The 16,085-nt window shown below is 41.8% G+C and overlaps 1 protein-coding gene across 1 annotated transcript in view; it reads left to right on the plus strand.

The window, feature by feature from the left end:
• The first annotated feature begins 6,757 nt into the window (after positions 1-6,757).
• Positions 6,758-16,085, plus strand: part of LOC147608878 (EAP30/Vps36 family protein) — a 29,993-nt gene continuing 20,665 nt past the window's right edge. Inside the window, exon 1 of the mRNA XM_086788336.1 lies at positions 6,758-7,544. Within this exon, the coding sequence (XP_086644462.1) occupies positions 6,897-7,544 (648 nt within the window). The 5' untranslated portion in view covers positions 6,758-6,896. The remainder of the gene's footprint in view (positions 7,545-16,085) is intronic.

Below are 16,085 nucleotides of genomic sequence, written 5' to 3' on the forward strand. Positions count from 1 at the left end.
TGCACTTATGCCACTAGCATGGTTGGTGATATTATGGTTAATATGCTATCTAATGGTTTATAGGTTGTATGATGATAACCACTTTGGTTACTAGAGTTATGGAATAGTTATAGCACCAACTTATATAGTTGGGTTCACAATATAGACCTTGTATTTTTTAGTAGTAGAGAACTTTTCCTTATAGTATGTACTCTTATCTTTATGTTATAATTATAGTATGTACTCTTATCTTTATGTTATAATTATAGAGAAGTGAAGAAGATAAAAGAATATTATGTTATGATTATAGAGAAGTAGTAGTATATAACTTTTCCTTATAGTATGTACTCTTATCTTTATGTTATGATTATAGAGAAGTGAAGAAGATAGAAGAACATTCAACCATCTCTCTCTTATTTTCTTATATACTCTTGTATGTGTGTGTGAAGAAGCTTGCTTTTTCAAGGAGCACAAGCTCACCCACTCCCTCACATTCTTTTGTGCTTGTCTATACTTGTATGTGTTTGTGAAGAATATTTCTTGCAAGGAGCTTAAACTCACCCTCTCCCTCTCATTCTTCTCATAGTACCAGAGCACTAGCTCATATAAAGAGCTCAAGAGGCAAGCAAGAGGTAAGCAAAGGAAGCGGTACATGGGTAAGGGTAATTCCATCTCTTTTCCTTAGATATTGGTATAGGAGGCACACCAAGAGGGGAAACTATCATATTTTCAAAAGCCCCTTTGATGTAGGAAAAGCACATTGTATAATGTAACATAGGATCGACGTGCCTCTCTCACATTTTTATAGCAATCTGGAGTCATCTCAAACCCTATTTTGTCCTTATAAGGTTTTCGCAAGATGCTTTCAGAAATGTTAATAGTGATAGTTTTAGATATGCAATTATTAAAAGATTGAGGAGGTTGGGAGTTATTCATCAGTATGAGGCTTTGTTGAAGGAAGTGAAAAAACTATTAGCTGTTGGATTCATCTATCCTATAGAAAATTCTGAATGGGTGTCTCCTATTGTCATAACACCAAAGAATAATGGAAAATGCAGAATACGTGTGGACTTTAAACTATTGAATGCAGCAACCAAGTGGGATCATTTCCCTCTCCGATTTTAGGATGAAATACTCAATGAGCTTGTAGGTCTGGACTCTATATTGTTTGTGATGGATACTCTAGCTATTTTCAAATCAGAATAGCTGAATAAAATAAAATAAAGACAACCTTCGTGACCCCTTGGGGATGCTTTGCGTATAGAGTAATGCCTTTTAACCTGATAAATGTCCCTACTACCTTTCATAGGTTTATGAGCCATGTGTTTGAGCCTTTTTGGAGCTTCTATAAGGGTTTTCATGGATGCTTTCTGTATATATAGCCGTAGGTCTGCACATTTGGAGAAAGTGGAAATAGGTTTCAGAAAGTTGGATCAGTTTAGGAGGTTAGCTGAATCCTGAAAAATGTCATGTTGGACAGAGGAGGAAAGTTACCCTTTTAGGCATGTGGTGTCTGAACAAGGGATAGAACCTGATCCAAAAAATGTGAGCTTTAATTAACATTCCTTCTCCTAGAGATACCAAATAGTTTATGAGTTTTTTTCAAAAGGTAAAATGGCTCATAAATCTTCTCCCTCAACTAATCTTTGAACTTTAATAAATGGTGTATTCTAAAAGCTTTCATTGGGGAGATTATGAAGAAGATCAATTCAAGCAGGTCAAAGTGGTGTTAGAGCTGCTCTTCTTACCATCATGCCACCTGATTGAAATGACATATGCTACATATGATCTAATTTAGTAGATGTAGTGTTGATGTAGAAGGATGTAAAGCAAGGGTACCTGAGGCCTATCTACTTTGCAAGTAGAGTACTTCATACTAATGAAAGACAGTATTCTGAAGTGTAACAGATGATGCTATCTCTGATTTTTGTAATCAGAAAATTCAGATCTTATCTTATTTCTAGAGAGTTTGTGGTTATCACCGCATATGAATCTACATTTTCTTATCTGGTACAACACATGAACACTTCATCTAAAATAGCTAAATGGATCATAGAGCTTTAGGAATTTCATTATACTTTCATGGTGGTGAAGGACAACACAAGTGCCAGCCTTAGTGACATTCTAACATACAGGTATCATAAAGAACCAAATAGGAGAGGATTTGAAGTCAAAGAGGAGAGGTTTTAATCTGATTAACCTGATGATATACCATGTATTTGGATGGAGCTTATAGGAGGCCAACATGACAAAGAGAGGGGGGATTATCATCCTTAATCCAGTGGGAAAAAAAATAGTGGAAGAAACACTTCATCAGATAGGGATAGGATTTAATAATAAGACAAAATATGTTACTCCCAAGGCGAGATTACAAAAATGTAAGAACTTGGAATTCAAAAATTAAAGGTTAAGGGAGATCTTTTACTAATAGTCAAGAAATTACTTGGTACTTAAGGGATAAAATCTAATTCCTTAAAATCTTGGAATAGGGAAGTGAAGAAGCTAATTCAGTAATTCAAAAATGTGAATCTCATGCATATATCCAAGGATTTCAATAAAGAAGCTGATGTTCTTGTAGAAAGGATTCAGGGATGATCTGATTTGTCAAAAAGTGACTTTAGAGATGTATCAAGGGGCTGAATCTTTACAGAATGTTATCTACTTCTTCTTACATGGGGAAAATCCGATCCGAATGCTAAAGGGGTAGAAAATTAAAATTACAAAGAAAGCTATATCATTTCAGATGATTAGAGAGTAGTTATATAAAAAAAGGAAGGATCCGATTCTTAAAAGGGTTCCATTATCTAAAGAGATTTCAAATATTATGCATGCATGTCATGATGACACTTAAGGTGGACATTTTGGATTTGACCTTACAGTCAGAAAGACCCTGCAAGCTAGACATGTATGGCCAAGTCTACATAGAGATGTAAAATAGTGGTGCAAAGGATGTTTGGGATGCCAAAAAGCTAGAAATAGAAAACTGATATCAGAACTAAGGATTTCTATTCAAAATTAAGGACTGTTTACTAAATGGGCAGTGGATTCCATAAGACCCTTACCAAGGACATATAGTGGCAAGGTATACATTTTGGTGGTTGTAGATTATATGTAAAGCTGTTGGAACTAAAAAAATCACTGCTCAGGTAGTTTCCAACTTCATCTATGTTTGATTTGGAACACACCACTAGAATTCATTTTAGATCATGGGCTAGGTTTTAGAGGGGACTTATTTCAAGAACTATTGGCTAAGCTTCATATACAACACAGGTATTCAACACCCTATTATCCCCAATGTAATGGTTTAGTGGAAAAAGTGAATGGAACCTTATGCAAAATCATCACAAAAATGGTTGGGAACAAGCTAAAGGACTGGGAAATATCTGAATAGTGCACTTTGGGCATACAAAACCACCTTTAAAGCTTCAATGGGTTTTAATCCTTTTCATCTAGTGGACAAGAAGTACTTCTTCCAATTGAAGTGAAGATTCCAAGTTTAAGGGTTTTGGTAGCACAAGAGAGAGATAAACAAGAGCAATTCAGACAAAGGCTGGAAGACTCGAAAAGAATCGTGTTGGATAGGGAATAAGCAATGGAACATTACACTCAGCAATTTAGACAAAGGCTGGAAGACTCGAAAAAATCATGTTGGATAGGGAACAACAAAAGATAAAGTTTGATCAAGAATTTAAGGATAAGAATCTTAAAGAAGGGGTGCTTGTAATGAGATATGATAATAGATTGAATCAAAGACATGACACAAAATTATCTGCAAAAATGGGAGAGACCATTTGTCATAGTCAACAAATATTGGAATAGATCTTATTAGTTAAAGTTGCATAAAACTAGGGTAAATGGATGGAGGCTAAAACCATACTTCAATAGACTTCATTTAGTGTTTAGTTAGATTGATTTAAAATCTAGATATCATCAAGTTCATATGCATACTTCTGATATTTATAAGACTATATTCCACATTCAAACGCATTACTATGAATTTATCGTTATGACTTTCGGTCTTACGAATGCACCTGCTACATTTAGTAGAATAATGAATTACATTTTCTTGAAACATCAACATTTCGTTTGATGACATTCTTATTTTTCAGTCAAATGAAACTAAACACAAACAACATTTAACCTTTGTCTTCAACCTTTTGAAAGAAAACTAATTGTTTACTAATCTTGAGAAAAGCTCTTTCTTTCAAAAGGAAATAGAATATTTAGGTCAAGACTTGGCCTACTTCTAAGAATGTTAATGAGGTTTGTTCTTTTCTAGATCTTTGCAGTTACTATAGAAAATTTGTTCGTAATTTTTCTTTGATTGTTTTACTTTTAACTATGCTTCTTTCAAAGCATACTATTTTTTGTTGGGGTAAGCACCAACAAAAAATACTTTGACATGCTTAAGCATATTTTGACACATGCTCCAATACTTCAATTAGTTGATTTTTCTCAGTCTTTCTTCCTTGTCGTCATTGATGCCACATCGAGCAGCAAAAGTAGTCTGGTTGATTGCAGCATATGTAGGGCAATGTTAATATTATGACTAATAGGCTTGGACTAAATTACATTGTGCTTTGATCATTAGTAATAGCCTTTACATTTTGATTAGAAGTAGTGCGTGCATGACTTGGTGCTACAGAAGGCTTCCTATTTGCATTAAAACCATTAAAAGAATGTGATCCAATAGGAGCACCATATGACGAGGAAAAGTATATTGATTGTTGTTGAAGCTCAAGGTTTTCTGATTATTTGAAAGATAGGCATTAAATAAGGCTTGTGCAAATCTCTTTTGCGTTCTGCATCATGAGCTAAAGCAATAGCATCATTAAGTGAAGTAGGATTGAACATGTTTACCTCTGCTTGAATAGTCTCTTTGAGACCAGATTCATAATACAACGTTGAGTATCTTCAGGCACTTCTTCGAGCATGCAGAGTTGATGTAGAGTTTGCTAAAACTTCTCAATGTATTAGGATATCGTCTCACAGTTGAACATAAGTGTCCCATGCATGACGAGCTTTGAGGGCAAACTATGGTGGTAAAAAGCTGGCCTTTACCTTATGTTAAAATTCCTCCCAAGTAGTAGGTTTATCATCACGACTATTATGAAGAACATTCCACCATAATGATGCATGATCAGCCATATTGTTGAAAACACATTTAACCTTCTCGTTTTGAAAAAGTCTTTCCAGAAAAGTAATCATCCAGTTGACTTAACTATGAAAGCACAAGAGGAGCATCTTTTTTGCCTTCAAATTTGATAAAAGAAAAAGTACGACTGCTAATCTTTTCCTTTTTAGTTGTTTGAGCATTGCAAGTAGCCTTGATGATCTTGGCGATGCGTGCGTCTTCAAAAACAAGAGTAGAAACTTTAGTATCAATAAGGCATTTGCTTAAGGAGATGAGGCGTTTTTATTGCTCATCTTAAAGTGATTGCTCATCTTGGCGATGCATGCGTCTTCAAAAACAAGAGTAGAAACTTTAGTATCAATAAGGCATTGCTTAAGGAGACGAGGCGTTTTTATTGCTCATCTTAAAGTGATTGCTCAAGGAGTTAAATTTAATCTTCAAAGGTTGGTTGTGGAAGTGGAGAATTGGAAAATCCACCATCTCGAACATTAACAACTTCATTATTGGTGTCGTTGTGTCAAACCTTTTCTTATTGAACCTTAGGCTTCTTCTTTAATTTACAAATAAATTTTTACCTTACCTTGGCTTCCATCTCTCCTTTGCCTTCTCGTTCTTCAGCAGCTTCAAGATTTGCAATTATCCTTTGCATTGATACCACTGTTTAAGGACAAAGATCTGTAAATAAAATATTTAAAAAATAAGAATTAACATAACATAGTGTAAAATTCAAGATTGAGTCCAATTTATCCCCACACAAGAGTGAGCCCACACTTCCTCTTGGTGTATTTTAATCATATTACTTGAAATAACTCGTGGGGCTCAAAATAATTTTCACTTTTATAAAGATGTCGACTAAAATATGCATAAGGGAGCTTTCACATGTCCCAATATATATGTTTGCTAACAATAAATATGGACACCGCCCAAAATGGAATGAATGGCACACGTTGCACAAATCAAATAATATTTCGCTGACACCTAAAGTCAGGTGTCTCAAAATCTTTTTGACCACCACTAGCTCGCCTCCATTAACCCATACTCTCATGCATGTACATAATCACCCACGTACGCATAAAGTAAACTACGATCGCCTGGATTTAGAAAGGCATCCCAATCTAAACGTCTAAAAAATAATGAGGAACATGAGAGTATTAAATTCCATGAGTTTACTCCTCATAACAGAAAGCCATGCAACGATTAAGAATCAAATGCAAGAAGCAGGCAAGAATTTGGCAGTTATAAAAAGAGCTCAGTATTTGGTATAGAGACGTATCATCGAATATCTAAAACAAGATTTGCATTTATGAATTCTGCCCTGTTAATTAGAAGTTGACAAAGATTTTAGTTAAAGCTCTTTAATCAACTTGCTATGCTTTGGTAGTTACAAAAATAGCTCAATATTCGGGATAGAGTTGTATCATCGAATATCTAAAACAAGCTTTGCATTTGCTGAGCTCCAATGTCACTCAGGAGTTGCCAAAGCTTTAGGTAAAGCTTTTTAATCAAAGGCTAAAGTTTAAACTTTCTAAGTAATCAATAATTTCAACACTTCAACTAAGTTGATAATCATCACAAGGACCAAAAATGACAGATCAAACAATTTGGATCAAAGTGTGACGAAGATCCTTTCCTTTCATCTCTCTCTCGTTAGGATTTCTTCGGCAACCGGGGGATGCTACGTGATCGATTAGGGTTTGACAGAGCTCATGCCTGACACGCCAATTAGGGTTTGGCGGCCGATTCGAGTTTTACCAGAGCTCATGGTCTAAGAGCTAGGGAGGACATGGAAGGGGCATGGTCGAAGCTTCTGGCTCCATTGAAACTCACCAGCAGCGGGAGGCCAGAGCTCCTGGCAGGCGAGGTGGAGTGCCATCTGCTTGGCAATGCGGACCTCGAAGCAGAGGGCTTTCCCCCTCTCAAAGCCGGTATGGTTACCTTCACCACGCACCGCATACTCTGGCTCGACCAGCATAGCCGTAGAGGAGGGTTTCTCCCCCTCCCTGCCATCTGCCAGATCTTCCCCCCCAAAAAGACCATCAAATCCATGTTTTCTACCCCTCGCATCAAACTCCAGGTTTGGTTGACCTCAGCAGGTACCCCCTCTCCCCAGGGCCAGAAAACAGCTGCTTCCCTCACCTTCATCTCTGTTGTCCTGCGGAATCAGTCCGGTGGGGACTCGGCTTTTTCGAGACTAGCTGAGCTTCTGCAGATGAAAGCTTGGGAGGCAACTCTGCAACAGGAGGAGAGTTCTCAAAAGGCTTTGAGACATGGAGGTGATCATGATGCTCTGGCTGTGCAGGCTTCCGCGGGTCCCAGTCGATTGAAGCCGGCCATGGCTGGAGTCTCGGGTATCCTCAGGAAGGAGCAGGAGCAATGGGAAGAGACTGACAAGAATCTTCATGATGCATTTTTGGATTTGAACGCCTTGATGGTGAGTGTTTATTTCACATCAGAACATGACCCAATAGCGTGCGTGTCAGATTTGATATTTACTTTCTGTTTTTCCATCACAAACAGCATCATGTCATTGCACCTTTATGTGTGCGTGCATGTGTGAGAGAGAGACAGACATGTTAGCGAGCCCTCACGACCCACCCTACCCAAAGGTCATAAGTTCAAACCGTGTGACACCTGCTTGTCCTCATGTCCACTCACCAATAACTAAAGACGTGAGTTGTAAAACGAAGGTACCATGAGGGTCTATGAGGCAATGGTGATCAATTCAGAGTACATCCAGCATGCACAATGACATGTTAGGGGGGAAAAAGAGAACAAAATTTTGTAAAACTACATATTTTAAGAGATTGACTAAGAAATAAAAAGGCACGCTATTTTTGTTCATTGTATTGATGATGTGGGATGATACCATGATTACAAATTCCCATGGTGCGTCATGAGAGACCTAAATTGTGTGCATGGGTAAGTGGTATCTCCTAGATATAATCATGTGTCATCTGGCCTTGAGATTTTGCAATGAGTTCCTTTGGATCAAGGACAGGCCGAGTAGTCGAGTATGTTGAGTTCCAATCATGGTACACTTCTCTATTTTCTATTTGGGTCCTGGGTGGACACCTGGATTTGGGCCTGGGGCATTACGCATATGGTGAGCAACATCATCTATTCTAACTCTAGTAGGTGGCCTAGGAGCTGCCGTGAAAAAGATCTAGTATGCTGAAGGTATCATGAGAAAGTCTGAGGCTGGTCTGTTACCCCAAAGTAGGGCAACAGGTGCCTAGAGGGCCAAGGCAACAGGGCTATGATGGAATGCATGCAGAACACAACAAGCAAACCCCCTACCCTGCAGGCCAAAAGTGGATATGAAAAGTACAAAGCTGCTGGAAGATTTCTACTGTTTACCCCATGTCTGCTTCTTCATACGTTAACATGTCACCATCTGTCCTGTTATGCCTACTGAAAGGAGGGCACCACTTGCTGCTCCGTTTCCAACTGGTTTTGGGCCTCTGTTAGAAGCAGGGGTGCTGTGTTTTTCTTGAGCAGGGGCTAAAGGCTGAAATGATGCTATTGAGAGAAATGGCCTGGGGGGAGAGAAAGAAAGAGAGTAATATGAACATCTTCAAAAGACCCAATGCGTTAATGAGACCAAAAATTAGTACAATGAATCCATGAGATTCATGGAAAACCAAAACTATCTATCTATGCCCAGAGAGAGAGAGAGAGAGAGAGAGAGAGAGAGAGAGAGAGAGAGTACTGCTGGTCAACCTGCTTGACCAGCAGTCATAAGTAGAAAAGGATATTTCATCCGGGCTTTCACACCCTTGGCGGTCCTCCTTGGGCACTTGGCCGGCCATTTTTTGGGCCCCCCAAAGCTGCCAAGTCTGTCCATGATAGCCTCGATGCACATCCCCAAGCATCAAAGTATGTAACTGTGTTCATGCCTTCTTGTATTAGCTTCTGGTTCCCTGTCTGCTCATTCTCATGTGTTGATATTGCAAGCAGTCCGTACATTTGATGGCATGGCCCAGGCCCCATCCACAGTCTACTGATGCAACCTGTCTGTACAGCAGTTCACATTAGAATGCTGGCTGTACAGAAACGAATACACAGAACACCATCCTTGCTGTGCACCCAAGTTACCATATGCAAACCCTAATTATTGAAATAGCTCTTTAACTTCCTAAGTATACACTGTACACACACACACACACACACACACACACACATTTTTTGTTTTGGGTAAAAACCAGTGCTGTATTACCCAAAAAAAAACATGGGGAGGATGTACTTCAGAGAGAAGTCATCCAATGAAGAAAGCTAGAAACTGTAGAAGACTTCAAACTGTGGGATGTCAATAGCCTCTGGCTGTCGACAATCATGTAGGGACTAGCGAAGATTGGCACAAAAGAAAGCACAAGAATCCAGAGAAGGCTCCAAATAGCCTAGAGTGCCCAATATCTCATCCAGATGATGAAAGTGTCAATCTAGCCATACAAGATGGTAGAACACCAAAAATCCAGAAGGGTTTCCTCCTTCGAACGATGGAAAACGTCCTCGGAGGTTGTGAGTTAGTGCTTGCAAGAAATTTCTGGACTTTGTGCAATGCCAAAGAAGATGAGGAATATGTTAGCAATCATCTCCTGTCTGCACATATTGCTCAGTGAGCCTTTGTTGTGGGTGTGCCCTCCTAGGAGCTTTTCTCATTTTTCCCCATTTTTCCATTTTTTCCCTATTTTTTATAGTCGTGGGAGGCTGTCTTGTGCTCGCCAACTCTCTCTGTTTGCTGGCCGACTCTCTCTGGACTGGTTGACTGATGTCCTCTGCCAGCCGACTATGTATATGCTAGCCGACTGTATTTTACACAGTCGTGGAGTCGTTCTACAGGCTGTCGGCGGTTTCTGATTTGGCCGACCAACACTATAGGGTCGTATACCCTTGTTCCCCACACTCTTTTGTATTGGATCTTCGTGTATATAGCAGAGTTTATATAGCTTCTCTCTCTCTCTACACTTCTGTGTTTTGTTCTCCATAGCACTTGTCTCATTTTTCCGCTGTGCATTTTGACATGGTATCAGAGCCCTAGGTGGCTTGAAGCTTGGAGATAGTGGGAGCTTGAGGGTTTACTGATTTTTGGTGCTGATTGGAGATTTCTTGGGCTGTTCGGGACTTGGAGATCGGGTAGAAGGCGGCCATCATCGTTGGACAGCCACCTTGCATATTATTTGCAGCCTCCTCTTCAAATTTTTTTCCACCCACCCTCCTTGTGAACCCTTGAGATGGCAGATTTGCTTGAGATGGCTGAGAAGCATGTGAAGATCCCTACTCTCCCCACATTCCCGGTGGATCAACAGTTGGATGGGACCAACTACGGCATCTGGAAGGTAATGATGGAGTCTGTCTTGGAGTCTTATGACTTGGCTGATTTCATTGTGGTTGGTGTTCCACGGCTGGAGTTGGAGGACGGGGAGCTTTTACTCTCTACTCGGAAAGAATGGGAGGCGGCTCAGGCACAGTTGTGGGATCGTGTCAATGCCTGTGTGTGTTCTTTCACCTTCCTTAATTGCACACCACAGGTGATTAAACATATCAAACATATGACAGAAATAGACTTTGCATGTCGTCCATATCCACAACATCTATTGCAGGAGAGGTCATTTTGTCAGAAAAGTAGAAACTTGTCACATGCACTCTGCACTCAGTGCATGGTGACAAGATGGCTCATCATCAGAAGTGCATCAGTTGTACAGTTTTAGAACCCAGTAGGATGATATTTGTCGTACGCCGTGACCCCATTGTACATCCTCAGTCCAGGATAAGTCAGGCACGAGCTACGTAGGTCATTCCTCAGCCTTAGTGGGTCAGTCAGTCAGTCAAGTCCCTTAACCCACTTGGAGAGAATCATTCATGCATGTAGAGTTAGTAGAAGCCTTAGGGTTTGCATCAGAAAGCACTCTGCATCTTGCATAATATGCATACATATGCCTGTGCATCATTTAGAACATCCCCAAAGCCTTAGGGAATTTACTGGGATTTATCTGGTATTTTTCCCATATTTATTAGTATTTATTTATCATTATTTGCATTATTGGGCATTTATAAATATTAATTTTATTTAATGACCAACCTCCAGTTAGTATAAATAGGCTTGCCTAGAGCCTCTTTTGCTCATTCAGTCTTCATTGTGCTAAGAGCTCTCCTCTCTCTTGCTTTCAGCCTAAGACTAATCCAGCCCTAGTGCCCATAAGCTTTCTTCTCCAGCCCTTGAGATCCATAGCTTCAGCCCAGCCCTAGGTGCCTGTCCTCAGCCTCTTTCAGCCCTGAATTCAGCATCAGTTCATGCCCTAGATTCAGCATACTCTTCAGCTCAGTTCCACGCCTGAAAACCAGCAGTTGACAACCTTCATACCTGCGTTTTGGTGCAGCCGTACAGCAGTTCATCTGCGTTTTGCTCCAGCCGTACAACAGCAGACCTACAGTCCTCTGTAGCTCATGCGTTTCAGTCCACAGCCCTCTCTAGACACCTGCGTTTCTGTCCACAGCAGAATCCAGCCCTGAAGCAACAGTCTACAGCAGTTTCTAGCCTTGAAACAGTTGTTTGCATCAGTGTCTAGCATTCTGTGCATCATCAACACATTCAGCAGTCATCTGGTGAAGGTAACACAGCATTCATATGTGTTTTCAGCATTCTAACAGTGTGTAGAACAGTCCACCTTCTTCTTCTTTGAGCCTCAGGTGTGCAGCCCTTCCTCATGCCCTTGGGAGGAGTGCATAGGCTCGAGATCAAGTCATCGAGGTGTTTCTACAGCAGTGTACAGATCAGCCATACTCCGATCCTCCGAGATCTTGCGTTTGGCTTATCTACAGTCCAAAGTCATTCTCTCTAAAGTAATAAAGCAAATACTATCTTGTTATCGGGATAGGGGGCCCTTCAGTGGGTAATTCGGGACCCCATCTGGTGTACAGTGTTCATATCTCTCTCTCATCTCTTTAAAGTTTGAAGTAAATGAAATGGATTGCTAAACTCACGAAACTCAGGATACAGAAGACGGTGTGAGCATATTGTGTGACAGGATTAACCAATACAAAGACTTCCGCTGCATATCACATTGGTATCAGATTCAGATAGTCCACACACACCGTATCCTAGCGTGGGGGCATCCTCGGATGGTTAGATTGCGTTCCGGCACGACCACCGACTTCAGCATCATGTCTATAGGAGAGAGTACTCATCAGCCGGAAGACGTCTCCCCCGAAGGAGACCTTGCTCTTCCGCCTACAGCAGACACCATAGCTCTTCTAAGAGCTCAGAACCAGCTACTCATGGAGCGTCTCCAACTCTTGGAGGCAGCAGCAGCACGTCCTTCTACACCTCCAGCAGCACCCGACTACATCTCCCTCTTCTTTCAGATGGAACAACAAAGGAGAGAGGACGAGGCCTGAAGGAGAAGAGAAAAAGAAGAAAGACGGGACTATGAGGAAGCCCAACGCAGGATCGACGAAGACCGGCGTCAGGCTGAACTCGCCGCTCGGGAACACCAACGTGAGCTTGATCGAGAACGTATGCTACTCGAACACCAACGGGAAAAGGAGGCCATACACTTGAGGTATCAGCAGCTCTCCTCAGTCTCCCCAGTCATAGGTGTCACCAGCCAGCAGCCCGCAGCAGCAACCACCATCATTCGCAGTCAACCGAATTTCAGCAAGTATGATGGTAAGTGTGATCATTCTTCAGTTAATCAATTTGTTCATCAATTTAATGCTCATTTTCCATTAGCTAGGATCACAGACCCTCAAGACAAAGTCCACTTAGCGGCTCCCCATCTCACTGGTGAGGCAGTCACTTGGTGGCAGCATTGGTCTAGTATTCATACTGACCAGGCCACAGGTGTCACAGCCTTTGACTGGGACATCTTTGTCCATGACCTGAAGACCAGATTTCTCCCGCCCCAGTACATGACCGGTCTGAAAGACGAGTTCTATGGACTCAGCCAGAACGGTTCCCCAGTGCTTCAGTTTTCCGGTAAGGTTATTACTTTAGCACAGCAGTTAGGGTTATCTGAGCAGGCCAAGATGGAGCAATTCATTCGTGGATTGGACTCCAACATTCGGTTCACAGTTCGTAACTTTGAACCAAGTACATATGATCGGGCTCTGACTCTCGCTCAGAACGAAGAAATGAAGCTCAACGGGGGCAAGCCCAAGCAGACATCTCAGTCCAGTACCAAACCCCAGCAGCAGCAATCAGCTGCACAGTCAGGGAAAGGTAACGCATCTTCTAAAGATGCTAAGAAGGACAGCAGTAATAGCTCCAGTTCAGGGGGTAAGAAGGATAAAGAACCTAAGAAAACCCCTGATGAAAAGGCTAAAGCAGGCATTACTGGAGGTTATCTTCCTCCAAAGGAGCAAAAGAAGTATCAGTCAGAAAATAGATGTTTTTTCTGTCATATTATAGGGCATGGTAAGAAGGATTGCCACAAATGGCAAGCGGCACAAGCTGCCAAAGCTCCTTCTGCCACAGTTGCCACAGCTTCCCCAGCTCCTCCAGCCCCGCCTACTACCTCAAATGCAGTTCAACTTTTACCTTCCATGCATCCTATACCATCCGTGGTATTTGATGCTAAGCAGGAGGGTGAGAGCGATACTGCTCAGAAGAGCCTTATCCGAGCTTATGGCTCTGCCCAGGGCCGACAGTTTGTAGTCCTTTTCGATATGGGTAGTTCTGAAGACGCCATCTCTCCCCAGTTGGCTAATAAATTGAACTGTACTTTAGTCCCATATCATCTGGATGTGGACGGGTTTACACCTGGTCTTCGCACCCACATTTCCCAGAAGGCACAGCAGTTTGCCTTTGAAGTTCAGAAGGCCTCATTTCAACGAGATTTCATCGTCTCCCCTCTGTTAGGGTGTGATTTCAAAAGTGTCATTCTCATCTAAATTGAATTTATGCATAAGAAAATGCATAAAAGATTGAATTTTAATTCAAAAGTGTCCTCTGACCGACTTGCTCAAGGGGGTGAAGACTCGCAAGCAGAAAGTCTCAGTTACAGGTAAGGCACTTGATGCATTCCGTGCACTCCAGAAAGCTGCCTCAGAAGCACCTGTATTAAAGTTAGCATCATGGGACGAACCTTTCAAGGTCATCACCGATGCCAGCAATGTCGCCATAGGTGCAGTCCTCCAGCAGGACAATAGACCCGTGGCATATTACAGCAGAAAGTTGGATGTCGCTGAAAAGAATTATTCAGTATATGACAAAGAGCTTTTGGGTGTGATCACAGCGCTCAAACATTGGAAGCCTTTTCTTTATGGACAGGCTTTCACAGTGAAAACAGACCACCAAGCACTTAAGTGGCTTCAGACTATGCCAAGTGCCCAGTGGAGTGATCGACAGGCCAGGTGGAGTCAAATCTTCCAACAGTTTGGAGGTATGATTGAATACATCCCTGGTAAGCATAACCCAGTAGCAGATGCTCTCAGTCGAAAGTCCAGCATCCAGGCAGTTCAAGAAGCTACCATTCTCGAAATCACGGGGAAGGACTTAGATAGTATGAAAGACCAATATGTCGACTCCCCTGAGTTTGGTACTCAGTATAGTTTAGCCCTCACTTCTGAGCCTGGCCACTATTCAGTACAGAACGGTTGGTTGTTCTACAAGAACCGTCTCTGTGTTACTTGAGAAAAGCGTTCCGCTCTTCTCCACGATGCCCATGACTCCTTAGTTGGAGGACATAGGGGTATCAACAGTACCCTCGAGAAATTAGAACGGTCCTTTTATTGGCCAAAGATGAGGCGTGATGTCTATGCACATGTACAAGCCTGTAAGATTTGTCAAAAAGTCAAGGTTCCCCATACAAAGAAGGCAGGTTTACTTTAACCTTTGCCTATCCCCGACGGACCTTTTATCGACATATCTATGGACTTTGTAGGGCCTCTACCAGCATCCACTGGATCCCGTAACACTCAGCGTTTTACCATTGTGGATCGCTTTAGTAAGTTCTGCATGCTCATCCCATGCAAGCATACGGCCACAGCCGAGGACGTAGCTCGTCTGTTTCTCAAGCATTGGTATCCAATTTGTGGTTTGCCTAGCACCATAACATCAGACAGAGATTCCAAGTTTACCTCGCATTTCTGGAGGGCATTATTTGAAAACTTTGGAACTAAGTTGCAGTTGTCTAGTGCATTCCATCCCCAGACAGATGGCCGGACAGAAATTTATAATCAGTTGGCCTTTGATGTCCTCAAGTCATACTGTCATGACCAGCAGTCCAAATGGGAGCACTATCTTCCGTTGGTCCAAGCTATCTTGAACGACACTCATTCATCCAGTGTCGGACGGACTCCATATGAAGCAGCCTTTGGTCGCCGTTTTTCTTCTCTTTTGACGAGAATGGTGTCTCCATCTTTAGAGGCTAATAAAACCACGGAAGCATTTTCCGAGATTATTGAGTCAGTCAAAGACCGCTTGACCAAAGCTCAGGAAGCATATAGCAGACAGGCAAATAAATCTAGACGAGATGTCCACTTCAAGGAAGGGGATTGGGTCTATTTGCGTATCATGAAGCAGAGATTGAAACAAGTGGGCAAACGTTGTCCCAAGCTTTCATTCCGTAGTTTTGGCCCTTTTCCAATAGTTAAGAAGATAAGTGATGTCTCAATGAAGTTAAAGTTGCCTGCCAGTTGGACAATGCATGATGTTTTTCATGTTTCTTGGCTAAAACCATATGTTGGTCCAGAAGTGTTTGATGTTTCAGATGAACAGCAGCCAGACGTGGTAGACGAGGCAGAAGTTATTGAGCCTGAACAGATCCTTCTTTATCGATGGAAGCATGGTTCCGGTCGACGGATTCGTCAGTTCTATACGAAGTTCCGAGATCGAGGCACCCACGAAGCCGTATGGCTCGACGAGGAATTCTTCCAGGAGTACCCCCAGTTATTGGCGGACTACTTGGAAGCCATGAACCTGCCGCCAAGCTAATCAGGAGGGAATGTCACATGCACTCTGCACTCAGTGCAT

The sequence above is a fragment of the Cibotium barometz genome, chromosome 52 (genome assembly GCF_041138505.1).
Source record: "Cibotium barometz isolate CiBa-2024 chromosome 52, ASM4113850v1, whole genome shotgun sequence".
In the NCBI taxonomy this organism is placed as follows: Eukaryota; Viridiplantae; Streptophyta; class Polypodiopsida; order Cyatheales; family Cibotiaceae; genus Cibotium; species Cibotium barometz.